General features: G+C 43.4%; 1 protein-coding gene across 2 annotated transcripts in view; it reads left to right on the top strand.

Annotated features, from left to right (window-relative positions):
* CDC42SE2 (CDC42 small effector 2) overlaps positions 1–14,636 on the top strand; it is a 328,251-nt gene extending 313,615 nt beyond the window's left edge. For both annotated transcript variants that reach the window (XM_049794171.1, XM_049794170.1), the window contains exons 4-5: positions 12,169–12,286; positions 13,314–14,636. In XM_049794171.1, coding sequence (XP_049650128.1) covers positions 12,169–12,267 — 99 coding nt within the window. In that variant the 3' untranslated portion in view covers positions 12,268–12,286; positions 13,314–14,636. The remainder of the gene's footprint in view (positions 1–12,168; positions 12,287–13,313) is intronic.
* Positions 14,637–14,934: the final 298 nt, after the last annotated feature.

The raw sequence follows: 14,934 nt of genomic DNA, 5'->3' as shown, positions 1-14,934 counted from the left end.
AACATGACTATTATGGCCGAAGCAATTGGTTGAAGGAGTGGTTCTCAACTGAGTTATAAGAGTTTCTGTAAAGCTGAAAACCAACCTGCTAGTATCTTAATTACAAGAGTTAACCACTTGCATTCAAGATTATGGAATATCATATTAAAAATTCCTATGTTCATTGACAATACAAAGTACTTTTTTTATAAATTGTACAAGGTATATGTAGAGTACTTCTTAAATTTATTCCGATAACATGTATGAACTAAAATTGAGGTATATTTTAAAATATACTAGAGTATTTCACAAAAAAATCCTTTAAAAGTATCTTATAATTCCCATTAGATTTCTTAATTTTTTTAAAAATGTTGTTTATATAAAACTCCGTAACTTTCCTTAGTTTATGGTTCATACAAATATTCTTATTGTGTGTACTTATTGAGGTTCTCACTATTTGCGATGTGAATTATTTCCAGAGCAAGCAACACTGATGTCACAAATGGAGTTCTGTGGCTTCCTGTAGATGATAGGAACTATAAATATTTTTATATCTTTGAAAGTGAAAAACAGAGGCTAAGAGTGGTAAGTTAGCCTTTGCCAACAGCCAAACCCCACCTAGCCACTCACTCACTCCACTTCCTCAATGGGACAGGGGGAGAAAATAGGATGAGAAAGCTCGTGGGTTGACATAAAGACAGGACATCACTTACCAATTACTGTCATGGGAAAAACAGACTCAACTTGGGGAAAATTAATTTATTGCCAATTAAAATAGATTCAGATAGTGGGAAACAAAAAGACAAACATTAAAACAAGTTTTCTCCCGCCTTTCCCAGGCTCAACTTCACTCCTCCGTGACCTGCCCCAACGTGTGCATGTGGGGAGTTTATGGTCAGTACATAGTGGTTTCTCTCTGCTGCTCCTTCCTTTTCACAGAATCATAGAATGGTTTGGGTTGGAAGGGACCTTCAAAGATCATCTAAACCAACCCCTCTGCCATGGGCAGGGACATCTTCAACTAGATCAGGTTGCTCAAAGCCCCATCCGACCTGAACTCGAACACTTCCAGTGATGGGGCATCCACAACTTCTCTGGGCAACCTGTTCCAGTGTCTCACCACCCTTACTGTAATTTTTTTTTCCCTATGTTCAATCTAAATCTACCCTCTTTCAATTTAAAACCGTTGCCCCTTGTCCTGTCACTATAGGCTTCAGTAAAAAGTCTGGCTCTCCATCTTTCTTACAAGCCCCCTTTATATACTGAAAGGCTGCAATAAGGTCTCCCCAGAGCCTTCTCTTTTCCAGGCTACAGAACCCCAACTCTCTCAGCCTTTCGTCATAGGAGAGGTGTTCCAGCCCTCTGATCATTTTTGTGGCCCTCCTCTGGACCTGCTCTAACGGGTCCATGTCTTTATTGTACTGGGGACCCCAGAGCTGGATGCAGTACACCAGGTGGGGTCTCACAAGAACAGAGTAGAGAGAGAGTCTTTCTTTGCAGGACTGCTCTCAATCCATTCATCACTCAGTCTGTACTGATATTTGGGCTTGCTCCGACCCAGGTGCAGGACCTTGCACTTGGCTTTGTGGAACCTCATGAGATTCGCACGTGCCCACTTCTCCAGTCTGTCAAGGTCCCTCTGGATGGCATCCCTTCCCTCTAGCGTATCAACTGCACCACTCAGCTTGGTGTCATCCGCAAACTTGCTGAGGACACTGTCTATGTCATTAATAAAGATATTAAACAGTACCAGTCCCAATACGGACCCTTAAGGGACACCACTCGTTACTGGTTTCCATTTGGACATTGAGCCGTTGACTGTACCAATGCGGCTATCCAGCCAATTCCTTATGCATCTAATAGTCCATCCATCAAACCCATATCTCTCCCATTTAGAGGCCAGAATGTTGTGGGGGACCATGTCAAAGGCCTTACAGAAGTCCAGGTAGATGACATCAGTTGCTCTTCCCTTGTCCACTGATGCAGTCACTCCATCGTAGAGGGCCACTAGAGTAGTCAGGCACGATTTGCCCTTGGTGAAGCCATGTTGTCTGCTTCCAATCACCTTGCTGTCTTCCATATGCTTCGACATGTCTTCCCAGGAGGATCTGCTCCATGATCTTACTGGGCACAGAGGTGAGGCTGACTGGTCAGTCATTCCCAGTGTCCACCTTTTTAAAAATGGGTGTGATATTCCCTTTTCCCCAGTCACTGGGGACTTCACTTGACTGCTATGATTTTTCAAATATGATGGAGAGTGGCTTAGCAGCTACATCTGCCAGTTCCCTCAGGACACTGGGTCCCATGGTCTAGTGTATGTTCAGGTTCCTCAGGTGGTCTCGAACCGGATCGTTTCCTACGATGGGAGGGACTTTGTTCCCCCAGTCCCTGCCTTGAGGTTCAGGGACTTGAGAGATGTGGGAACAGTGGTTGCCAGCGAAAAGGGAGGAAAAAAGTCGTTGAGTACCTCAGCCTTCTCCATGTCGGTTGTCACTAGATCTCCCGTTGTCTTTATCGGAGGGGGGTGGGGGTGGTGTACGTTTTCTTTACTCTTCCTTTTCTGACCAATGCACCTGTAGAAGCCCTCCTTATGATTCTTCACATCCCTTGCCAAATTCAGCTCCAGCTGTGCCTTAGCTTTCCTGATCCCATCCCTACACGCCCGGGCAGCATCCCTATATTCTTCCCAGGATGCGTGTCCCCGCTTCCACTGCCTATGCATTTCCTTCTTGCGCTTCAGCTTGACCAGAAGGTCCTTCCCCAGCCACGCTGGTCTCCTGCCTTCCTTGCCTGATTTCTTACGCATGGGGATTGAGAGTTCTTGTGCGCCAAGAAAAATGTCCTTAAAGAGCTGCCAGCTCCCTTCTGCTCCCTTCTGCTCCTTCTGCACAGTGGCTTCCAACTCCTCCTCTTTGTTACCCATGCTGCGTGCATCGGTGTAGAGGCACTTCAGCTGGGCTGTCGACTGTGTCATCTTTTTGGAGGATCAAGCCCCAGTTCCTTTGTGGCATTTCTCAGATGTTCCCCTGTTGGTTCCTAACACATCAGCAGCCCCTGGCTCTTCTCTGTTGCTCAAAACTCCATCCCCTTCCCCCGCTGAGTCTAGTTTAAAGCTCTGGTCAGGCATGGGTTCTCCACAGGCTGTAGTCCTTCAGGAATATCCATCTGTTCGGTGTGGGTCCTCCACAGGCTGCAGGGACTATCTGCTCCAGTGCCCGGAGCACCTCCTCCTTCTCTGACCTTGGTGTTCCCTCTGTTGTTTCTCACTCTTTGTTCCCTCCTCCTCTCTCTCCAGTGGTTTTGTCCTTTCTTAAATGTTTTCAAAGAGGCATCACCACTTTGCTCATTGGCTCAGTTTTGGCCTGCAGTGGGGCTGTTGTGGAGCCTGCTGGAACTGGCTGTATCTGGCACAAGGCAGCCCCCCCACCCTGCAGGGGTGGCCTCTTCTCACAGAAGCCACCCCTGCAGCCCCCCTGGCTACTAGAACCTTGCCACATATACTAAGATAGATATTGAAAATGACCTTATGAGAATAGATTTATTTTGTACTACTTCATATTTTCTGTGAAATGTCAATATATTTTTAAGGTCAGTAATACATGATCTAAGAAAAGGGTGGCATATAGATAATGATGAAAAATACTTCTTGACCTTAATAATCCCCTTTAAAAGAAAAAAAAATTGTTTATCCATTGTGGATTTTAGCAAAGGGGAAGACAGTTTTCTGTCAGGGATATTAGAATAAAGAACAGAGCTTTAAAGAAAAAAAGTCAGTTTTAATGTAGGCAAGTGAGGTCATTTGTAGCTTCCTAGAAACTAGTTTGATTTTTTTTTACAGCTTATTGCAATCAGAAAAAACTTTCGTAACTCAGTAGTCATTGGGGAAGGGCAAAGCTGAGAAATCTGACATGTCAAACAAAGTACCAGGTTTTCCCTGAAGCAACATTATGGATTGGAAGTAATTTATACTAAAACAGCTGTAAGCAAGTTAAATAGACAAGCACAGTTTCAGCTTGATAAAATTAAATTAATGCTAATTATCTATTTAATGCAATTGTCCTGGTTTCAGCTGGGATAGAGCTAACTGTCTTCCTAGTAGCTGGTACAGTGCTATGTTTTGAGTGCAGCATGCGAAGAATGTTGATAACACTGATGTTTTCAGTTGTTGCTCAGTAGTGTTTAGACTATAGTCAAGGATTTTTCAGCTTCTCATGGCCAGCCAGGGCACAAGGAGTTGGCACAGGACACAACCAAGGCACCTGACCCAAACTGGCCAATGGTGTATTTATTCCATACCATGTGATGTCCCATCTAGTTTAGGAACTGGGAAGGGGGGGGGCAGGGAATCGCTGCTCGGGGACTGGCGGGGTGTCGGTCGGCGGGTGGTGAGCTATTGCCCTGTGCATCATTTGTACATTCCAATCCTTTTGTTACTACTGTTGCCATTTTATTAGTGTTATCATTATCATTGTTAGTTTCTTCTTTTCTGTTCTATTAAACCGTTCTTATCTCAACCCACGAGTTTTACCTTTTTTCCCGATTTCCTCCCCCATCCCACTGGATGGGGGAAGTGAGTGAGCGGCTGCGTGGTACTTAGTTGCTGGCTGGGGTTAAACCACAACAGCAATATATTACATTAATATTTAAAACTATGTGTAAATTGAAATAATGAAATGAGTGAGTGAGTGGTATTCTTAATAAAATTTAAAAAATGCATGGCTTTTTGCTTTTTAGATGTTTGCTGCCCTTCTTGTGAGAACCTTTCTGATTCTCACAGCTGAGCAGCCTCATGGGAGGCTTGTGTTGGTTGCCTGAAGCTTTACTCTTTCACCTCAGACTTTTTCCACTACTTGCCCTCACCTTTGCCTTGCATAATACCCAACTCATCTCCAGATAGTAGATAATCATTATTGTCTCTCTACAGGGACTTTTTCTTTCATTTTAACACTCATAACTGGTTGTATTTCTTTATCTTTTTTCTTTTGGATAATGTGCTGCATCGATGACTAGAGTGATTTTTCTGATCCCAGATAAGAGACAGTATGCAAAAATTAATAATTTTCTCTCTCTTTTTAGAATCACAAATCTCTACTTTTTCACATTTGCCTGTTTTCCTGCCTCTTCCTTGGTGACTCACTGTGGTAATATTTCATCCAGTCTCTGTGTTAATTCTTGACAATATAAATTCCAAGAGCACAGTCTTCTCTTCATGTGTTTTTCTGCTGCTAGTTTCCTTTATAGTATGGACGTTATACTACGTGAACTTACTTCTGCCTTCTCTCTTCTGAATATCTTAGGAAGACCTCCTGCAATTTCATTAGCTTTTTCCCATATAAATTTGGGAATAAATTCAGTATCTGCTCTGCACCTTTTCCATCAGCATTGTTCTTTATTATATATCCTCATGCTTCTGAGTACAGTAGTTTTCTGACTACTGAAATATTTTAGTTTGTTTGCCTTCTCTGTAGAGAACTCTGATATTTTGTCAGAGGTAAAATTATACAATAGGAACCCTCTGTGCACTGTTCCCTTCTCATTCCCATCACCTTCTTTCTGTTTTATCTTTGTATTCCATGGTGAAGTGTCTCACTTTTCTTTTTCTGCTTTATAATCCTCAATTTATCCTTTGATTTCATGTATTCCATTCTTTTCTTCTTTTCTTAGTTTTTCTCTTCTTTACTTAGTTTTCTCTTGTTTACTCTCTCAAGGACCATCTTATTTCCTGGTTTTAAAGGGGAGGGAAGAAATTAATTAGCTAGATATGCAACACAACAGATTGTATGATGTGATTTTGGGTGTGATCCCTTCCAAAATTCTTGAAACCTTATCCTATCTAAATCAGACGTAAACCAGAAAAGAACCTTTGTAATTATGTATCATCATAGGGAAGGCAATGGTATCTTTGAAGAAAAAAAAAAAAGCATTTCATTGTGCTTGTTCTTGTATTTTAGACTGCCTAAAAAGGAGGGTGCTTCAGAAAGAGTGCCACCTCGTCAGTCCACAATTCTGTTAGACCTGCTTTTTGGTCAGTGTTTTTGCCATTGTATGTGTCCTACATAAATTTTCATATGGAAGATGGCCACTGAACTACTAATGCAGTCAAGCTTACATTTGCTGGAGTTTAGTTTAGGTGCAAGAGCCTCCGTATTTTAGACTGATACTTCTTTACCTGCTAACACAAGCATGCATACGGGGCGGCAGGCGAACCCCCCTCCTTGCCTACCTTGCCTTCCCAGGTGCCTCTGTACAACAGGTATGAGGCTCTGGATGTGGAAGGCCAGTCAATGGATGATGTGGATGTCGGTCCATCTACACCAGAGGTGTTGCCAAGGTCAGAAAGGCCTACCCCCCATATCACAAACACCTCCACGAGGAAGAAAAGACGGGTTATAGTTGTAGGTGACTCCCTTCTGAGGGGAACAGAGGGTCCAATATGCTGGACAGACCCTCCTCTTAGGGAAGTCTGCTGACTCCCTGGGGCCCAGGTTAAGGGCATAACTAGGAAACTTCCTAGCCTGGTACAGCCCTTGGACTATTACCCATTATTGGTCTTCCATGTGGGTGGTGATGAAGCTGCAACGCATAGTCCAAGGGCAATCATAAGAGACTTCAGGGCCTCAGGATGATTGGTAAGGGAATCTGGAGCACAGGTTATTTTTTCCTCTATCCTTCCATTTGCGGAAGAAACAGACACACCCAGTCTATTAATACATGGCTCTATGGCTGGTGTCACCGCCACAATTTTGGGTTTTTCGATAATGGGATGGCCTACATGGCACCAGGCCTGCTGGTGTCAGATGGGATTCACCTTTCTCAAAGGGGGAAGAGGGGCTTTGCTCATGAGCTAGCAGGGCTGATTGACAGAGCTTTAAACTAGACTTGAAGGGGGAGGGGGATAATATCAGGCCTGCCCATGACAAGCTGTGGGATGACATGCCAAGGTTAGAGGGACGGGGTGCTAGGTGCCCTCAGCCTGTTGCTCCGAGATGTGCTGGGTACACTGGAGCACACTTGAAGTCTTATGGAGATGAGCCAGGGGGTCCTGAGGTAATAGGAGCCAACAGGGAAACACCAGTGAAATACCTCAAAGGAATTAAGGGGTGTTCCTCTAAAAAGGTGACACATCTGACAGCCCAGCTGAAGTGCCTCTACACCAATGAACGCAGCATGGGCAACAAACAGGAGGAGTTGGAAGCCACTGTGCTGCTAGAAAGCTATGACCTAGTTGCCATTACTGAAACTTGGTGGGACAAAGCCCATGACTGGAGTGCAGCTATTGATGGCTACAGGCTGTGCAGAAGGGACAGGCGAGGAAGGAGGGGTTGCCCTCTACATCAAGAAATGGATAGAGTGTGAAGACCTGTCTCTGAAGAATAGCCACAAGCAGGTTGAAAGCTTATGGGTAAGAATTAGAGACCGAGGTAACAAAGGGAACCTTGTGGTTGGTGTTTACTACAGGCCACCCAATCAAGGGGAGCCTATTGACAAAGCCTTCTTACTCCAGCTCCAGGAGGCATCTCACTTGCAGGCTCTCATCCAGCTGGGGGACTTCAACCACCCCGACATCTGCTAAAAAGTAGCACGTCGAGCTGTAGGCAATCCAGGAGACTCCTGGAGTGCATCGAGGATAACTACTTAAGCCAGGTAATAGACAGCCCTACCAGAAGGGGTGCGATACTGGACCTGTTGGTCACCAACGCAAGTGAGCTAATGAGAGATGTCAAGATTGGAGGCAGCCTGGGCTGCAGTGATCATGCACTGGTGGAGTTCGCAGTCCTGAGGGATATGGGACAGGTGAAGAGTAAAGTCAGGATCCTGAATTTTAGGAAAGCAAACTTCCAGCTGTTCAAGGAGTTAGTCGAGAGGACCCCCTGGGAAACTGCCCTCAGGGACAAGAGAGCAGAACAGAGCTGGCAGATAGATCTTTAAGGATGCTTTCCATAGAGCGCAAGAGCTCTCGATCCCCAGATGTAAGAAATCAGGAAAGGAAGGCAAGGGACTGGCATGGATGAGTCAAGACCTGCTGGTCAAACTGAAGGGCAAGAAGGAAATGCGCAGACAGTGGAAGCAGGGACAGGTATCCTGGGAAGAGTATAGGGGCGTTGCCCGCTTGTGTAGGGATGGGGTCAGAAAGGCCAAGGCGCAGCTGGAGCCGAACTTGGCAAGGGACGCAAAAAATAAGAAGGTCTTCTATAGGTATGTCAGCCAGAAAAGGAAAGTCAAAGCAAGCATACCCCCCCCCCCCCCCCCGATGAACACGACTGGCAAACTGGTAACAATGGACGAGGAGAAGGCTGAGGTACTCAACAACTTTTTTTGCCTCAGCCTTCACTGGCAACCTCTCTCCCCACACCTCTCGAGTGGATAGACCTCAAGGCAGGGACTAGGGGAGCAAAGTCTCTCCCACTTTAAGAGAAGATCAGGTTGGTGACCACCTGAGGAACCTGAACATACATAAGTTTATGGGACCTGACGAGATGCATCCCAGAGACCTGAGGGAACTGGTTGATGTAGTTGCCAAGCCACTCTCCATGATATTTGAAAAGTCATGGCAGTCAGGTGAAGTCCGTGGTGACCGGAGAAAGGGAAACATTGCACAGATTTTTAAAAAGGGTAGAAAGGACCCTGGGAACTACTGACCTGTCAGCCTCACCTCTGTGCCTGTAAAGATCATGGAACAGATCCTCCTAGAAGCTATACTAAGGCACATGGAGGACAGGGAGGGGATTCAAGACAGTCAGCGTGGCTTCACAAAGGGCAAGTCTTGCCTGACCAACCTAGTGGCCTTCTATGATGGAGTGACTACACAGTGGACAAGGGAAGAGCTACAGATGTCATCTACCTGGACTTCTGTAAGGCCTTTGATATGGTGCCCCACAACATCCTTCTCTCTAAATTGGAGAGATATGGATTTGATGGATGGACTGTTTGATGGATGAGGAATTGGTTGGATGGTTGCATCCGGAGGGTAGTGGTCAATGGCTCGATGTCCAGATGGAGATCAATGATGAGTGGTGTCCCTCAGGGGTCCGTTTTGGGACCAATACTATTCAGTATTGTCGTGGGTTGACCCTGGTTGGATGCCAGGTGCCCACCAAAGCCGCTCTATCACTCCCCCTCCTCAGCTGGATGGGGGAGAGAAAATATAACAAAAGGCTCGTGGGTCAAGGTTAAGGACAGTTTAATAAAGTGATAGCAAAGGTCGCGCGCGAAAGCAAAGAAAAAACAAATGATATTATTCTCTACTTCCCATCAGCAGGCGATGTCTAGCCGCTTCTCGGGAAGCAGGGCTTCAGTACGCGTAGTGGTTGCTCTGGAAGGAAAAATGCCCCCCCCTTCCGTCTCCCTTTACTTAGCTTTTATAGCTGAGCTGACGTCATGTGGTATGGAATATCTGTTTGGTTAGTTTAGGTCAGCTGTCCTGGTTATGTCCCCTCCCAAGATCTTGCCCTGCCCCAGCCTGCCATTGAGGGGAGGGCAAAAATGTTGGAGAGACAGCCTTGATGCTGTGCCAGCACAGCTCAGCAGTAGCCAAAACACTGGTGTGCTATCAACACCTTTCTAGCTACTGATGCAGAGCACAGTGCTATGAGGGCTGCTATGGGGAGTATTAACTCCATCTCAGCCAGACCCAATACAAGTATCTTCATCAACGACATAGCGGGATCGAGTGCACCCTCAGCAAGTTTGCAGATAACACCAAGCTGAGTGGTGCGGTTGACATGCCTGAGGGACAGGATGCCATCCAGAGGGACCTGGACAAGCTTGAGAAGTGGGCCCATGTGAACTTCATGAGGTTCAACAAGGCCAAGTACCTGCACCTGGGTCAGGGCAACCCCTGGTATCAATACAGGCTGGGGGATGAAGGGATTGAGAGCAGTCCTGAGGAGAAGGACTTGGGGGTACTGGTGGATGAAAAGCTGGACACGAGCCAGCAGTGTGCGCTCACGGCCCAGAAAGCCAATCGTATCCTGGGCTGCATAAAAAGAAGCGTGGCTAGCAGGTCAAGGGAGGTGATTCTGCCCCTCTACTCCACTCTCATGAGACCCCACCTGGAGTACTGTGTCCAGTTCTGGAGTCCTCAGCACAAGAAAGACATGGACCTGTTGGAGCAGGTCTAGAGCAGGGCCATGAAAATGATCAGAGGGCTGGAGCACCTCTCCTATGAGGAAAGGCTGAGAGAGCTGGGGTTGTTCAGCCTGGAGAACACAAGGCTTCAGGGAGACCTTATTGCAGCCTTTCAATACTTAAAGGGGGCTTATAAGAAAGATGGGGACAGACTTTTTAGTAGGGCCTGTTGCGATAGGACAAGGGGTAATGGTTTTAAACTAAAAGAAGGTAGATTCAGACTAGATATAAGGAGGAAATTTTTTATGATGAGGGTGGTGAAACACTGGAACAGGTTGCCCAGAGACGTGGTAGATGCCCCATCCCTGGAAACATTCAAGGTCAGGCTGGGTGGGGTTCTGAGCAACCTGGTTAGTTGAAGATGTCCCTGCTCATTGTAGGGGGGGTTGGACTAGATGACCTTTAAAGGTCCCTTCCAACCCAAACTATTCTATGATTCTATGATATGTGAGACTCAGGTACCAGAGAGATTCTTTTAAACTTTAGAAGTACTCATGAAAATTTACTCTTTAGCCTTGCAATTTGTGTTGATATAACGTTCCTTTTTCAAGTAATGTAGGTAAGTTGTCAGTTAGAAGGTGACATGCCCTGGAGATGTGTCTTTCTAGCTGTTTCTCTAGAGGTAGGGTTCATTCAGATGAAATCAATGCAGTCATTAAGTCATCCTTCTAAATACATTTACCTGTAGATTATTTTCTGAAATAGGTTGATTACATTCAAACGTCTTTTGTCCCAAAGGCCAACAGAAGATGCTGTGATCATCAGCTTGGTGAAATGTGAAAGTTTTTAAACCCTACCCCAGGAATGGGGTGGTACACTCCCTCCACATTTCCTTATTGTGTTTGTAGTCTCTGGTGTCAGACCCACTAGAGCATTGCATCTGAACACTTATCCATGAAGAAAAATTTGAACGTAACATTGCTTTAATGCAGCTGTGTTGCTTATTTGAATAAATCACCAAAGCAGAAGATGGTGTCTTTGCAGACAGGGAAAATATCATGCAAGCAACTTGAAGATCTATCTCCAGCAGTTTTAATACAGCTTTCTAGTGGTGTTTTGAGGTCTCTATGAAGGAGCATACCTGAAATAATTGCAAGTAGTGCCCTGCAGACATAGGCTTCTTACTGCAAGTGCAATTTCTGAAGCTGTAGCTTTAAGTACTTTGTGTTCACTGTGTACTTGTTATGTACACTCTGAGGTGTAAAGAAAAAAAGGCCAAACCTTTAAGATTGGAGCTGTCTTCCTGCAGGCACTAGGAGATGATTATTTTGACTCATGCAGCACAAGCACAAAAGAACTATGGAGTCTTTTCCTTTTTATTGATAAAGACAATGAAAGCCATGGGGGGGTGGTTTTTATGTATTTGTTTGCTTCAGCTTAAAAATGCCTTCAAATAAAATAGTTTCAGAGAAATTGATAGATTGAGTATGGTTTAAAAAATAAATGCCACGCTGATTAAAGGAATAGTATCAATCAAGGAAAAGTAAGTTCATGCCCTTAAACAAAAACCAAACAAAAAAATCTTCCACACACCAAAAGGGCTCCTTTTTTTGTTTAGAAAGCCCTATTTTAAATGTTCTAAAATTAGCCATACAGTTCAGTTACTATGCAGATATTTTATAAATGGAGTATTACATTTTTAATGTAATGGTGTTAACTTCACTGGTTTATCATACTTGGCAAAAAATATTTTCCATAGAACAAGCTAAATTGCAGCTTGTCAGATAGAGTGGAGTTGGATACTGATAATATTTGATTAATTTTCTTGATTTATCAAGCAGCTCAATGAAAGCCTGAATCAGCCAGTTTTCTTTGGGATAGAGGAAAAACTTCTGCATCAGCACCAGTTCTTCCATCTCTCCTGCTGAGCTGCCTGCAGAAGTGAATATTCCAGAAAGCCTACACTGCGTATGTCCTCATGCAAAAGTAGTGTAGCTTTAATGGTGAGAGAGTACTTGAAAAATAATTTTAAAAAAATAAAACCAAAAGCAAGAAGATGCTATAGTTCACTTCTGCCTGCCTGCCTTGTTTTCTCTGACTCTCTTTCCCTTCTGTTTCCAGGTAAGCTCAATTCAGAATCAAATGCAGTCCAAGGGAGGCTATGGAGGTGGCATATCTGCAAATGTTCAGATGCAGCTTGTAGACACTCAGGCAGGATAACCTTGGGGAAACCTTTCCGGTAAGTATTACTGTCTGCTTTTTAGGCACTGGTAGAGTAGTGAGGTGTCCTGGTTTCGGCTGGGATAGAGTTAATTGTCTTCCTAGTAGCTGGTACAGTGCTATGTTTTTGAGTTAGGTATGAGAAGAATGTTGATAACACTGATATTTTCAGTTGTTGCTAAGTAGTGTTTAGACTAAGTCAAGGATTTTTCAGCTTCTGATGCCCAGCCAGCAAGAAGGCTGGAGGGGCACAAGAAGTTGGGAGGGGACACAGCCAGGGCAACTGACCCAAAGTGGCCAAAAGGTCATTCCATACCATGTGACGTCATGCCTAATATATAAACTGGGGGGAGTTGGCCTGGGGTGGATCACTGCTCGGGAACTAACTGCACATCGGTCCACAGGTGGTGAGCAATTGCATTGTGAATCACTTGTTTTGTATATTCCAATTCTTTTATTATTATTGTCATTTTATTATTTTTGTTATTATCATTATTAGTTTCTCCTTTTCTGTTCTATTAAACTGTCTTTATCTCAACCCACAAGTTTTACCTTTTTTTTTCTGATTCTCTCCCCCATCCCACTGGGTGGGGGGGGAAGTGAGTGAGCGGCTGTGTGGTGCTTAGTTGCTGGCTGGGGTTAAACCACGACATGAGGAAGAACATCCTGCCACATATCGTAATTAGCTCCCTATAAACAGCTGCATCCTTATGATGCACGATTTTAAAATGCATTTCTGGGTAAAACAGTCGTGTGAGCATGTTGATTTTTATTATGTAACGAACAAGACATTAATAGTTAAGTCCTGACCACAAATCTGTCCTTAAGCCTGTTTTATGTCCAAGATATTATTGTAGGCAAATCTTTGCAAGTGAACTTAGCTGTATACCAAATTTCAGAATTTTGTGATATAATTAGGATACCGTTTTTGCAACAGTTCAATTTAATTAAGCAAAATATGTGTGGTGTTAAATATGTTATGGTAGGAAAATCATCACTATCAAAATGTTCAAAACTCAGTTTAATGTGTGTTTTCTGTGTTACAGGTTTATGTGAGTTCCTGTATCTTCTTTCCTCTTTTGCCTTGGTGACTGCTTTGTGTTCACAATGAGAGAAGCGATGGCTCATTGTTCACACTTTGTGATTACTCCAGTGAAAAGTTGCTGTTGTGCTCTGATGATGCCATTTATGAGATTGGTCCTACCGTGCCTTTCAGTGACATGCACACATAGGCCTCCTACCAGTACTACGGACATAGAGCTGTTTAGGATCGGGTTTAGCTGTTTGTTAAAGCAAATTAAAGCACCAACCTTAGCTTCCATCATCAATACCTAATACACAGCATTCTGTTACTCTTTATTCTTTAAATATTTTCTCCAATCAAGTAATTTAGAAATGAGTAAATTTCCATTAATATTTTTAATCTCCCATTGTTCATATCCATTTTTGAAAGGCCTGGGCCCCAGCAAGCACAAATTAATATTTCATACAAAATCAGCAGAATAGATGACCACATGCTTTGTGGAGTTGATTTGTATGGTGGCCTGTTTGGTGCCAGAAGAAATTTAAATTGCTTACTGCAGACTGATGATACTGTTGTTGGTGAAAAATTTAGCTGTGACATGTCATGCCTGTTTCTGAAAAAGGACTTGTATCTTATCTGCTTCAGAGTTAGGTCTTTATTTTAAGTTTTATTCAACTGGTCTTGAAATAATAAAGAGAAAACTTGCATTCATAAGGCGTTTGTTATAAATGTTCAGTATATTTATTTTGAAAGAGCTGACCTCAAGACTGTAAACCAGTGCAGTATCTAAATATTGTGGAAGTGCTTTAGTCTATTTAAAAAATAAAAGAATCATGTTTGGCTGCTTCTTTCTTTTTACAATTTTTCTTAATTTTAGGCTGTATGGTCATTTCCAGTAGCAGTATGTCAGACTGTCTGCAATATTAGCTGAAAATTTTAGTAGCCCTCTCTAAGTAGTTGGCAGTTTCTGTGTACTAAATATTTAGGGGGCATGGAAGTTGCTAAGAGCAACATACTAATCTGGCAGATGCCAGTGAAAACAACATACAGGGTGACTTTTTACAAAGTCAGCAAAAAGCCTTTTGCTCAGGTTCCAAAGCATGTTTCTCTTTCACAAATTGTGAAAATTGTATTTTGATATTGCACTGTTTTCAAATTATCTCTGTAAATTGTCCTTTTTCTCCTTGTTGGTGGTTTGAAACAAGTTGGTGGTTTGAAACCTGACTGAGTTAAATTTTTATGTGGAAAACAATTATCCTAACAACTAAGGCATAACTGAGCCTAATAGTTTCCATTTTTATAGATAAACACACGTGTTTATAAATAAAGATTGCTTCATAAATGAGTCTTTATTCTCTTCCTCTGCTTTCCCTGATTTCATATTGCAATAGTTATCCAAATGATTTAAACATTTATGAACCTACCTACTCTTCTCCTCAGTTCACAAAGAGCATGCAGAATACAAGGGCTATGGAGGTAGCTAGCCTGCCCTAAGTTGTATTCCAGTGGTAGGTGTCAATTATCTGGTTGAATAGTTCCAGTTAGGTTGGATAGTCTTCACTGATAAAGGTAGTGATTGTTGATGACACAAGATCAGATGTTCAGTTGTCTGGGGTGCATAAACACATAGCAATGCAGTGACA

Source organism: Accipiter gentilis, chromosome W, assembly GCF_929443795.1.
Source record: "Accipiter gentilis chromosome W, bAccGen1.1, whole genome shotgun sequence".
NCBI lineage: Eukaryota > Metazoa > Chordata > Aves > Accipitriformes > Accipitridae > Astur > Astur gentilis.
This window is presented reverse-complemented; position numbering and strand designations above follow the sequence as displayed.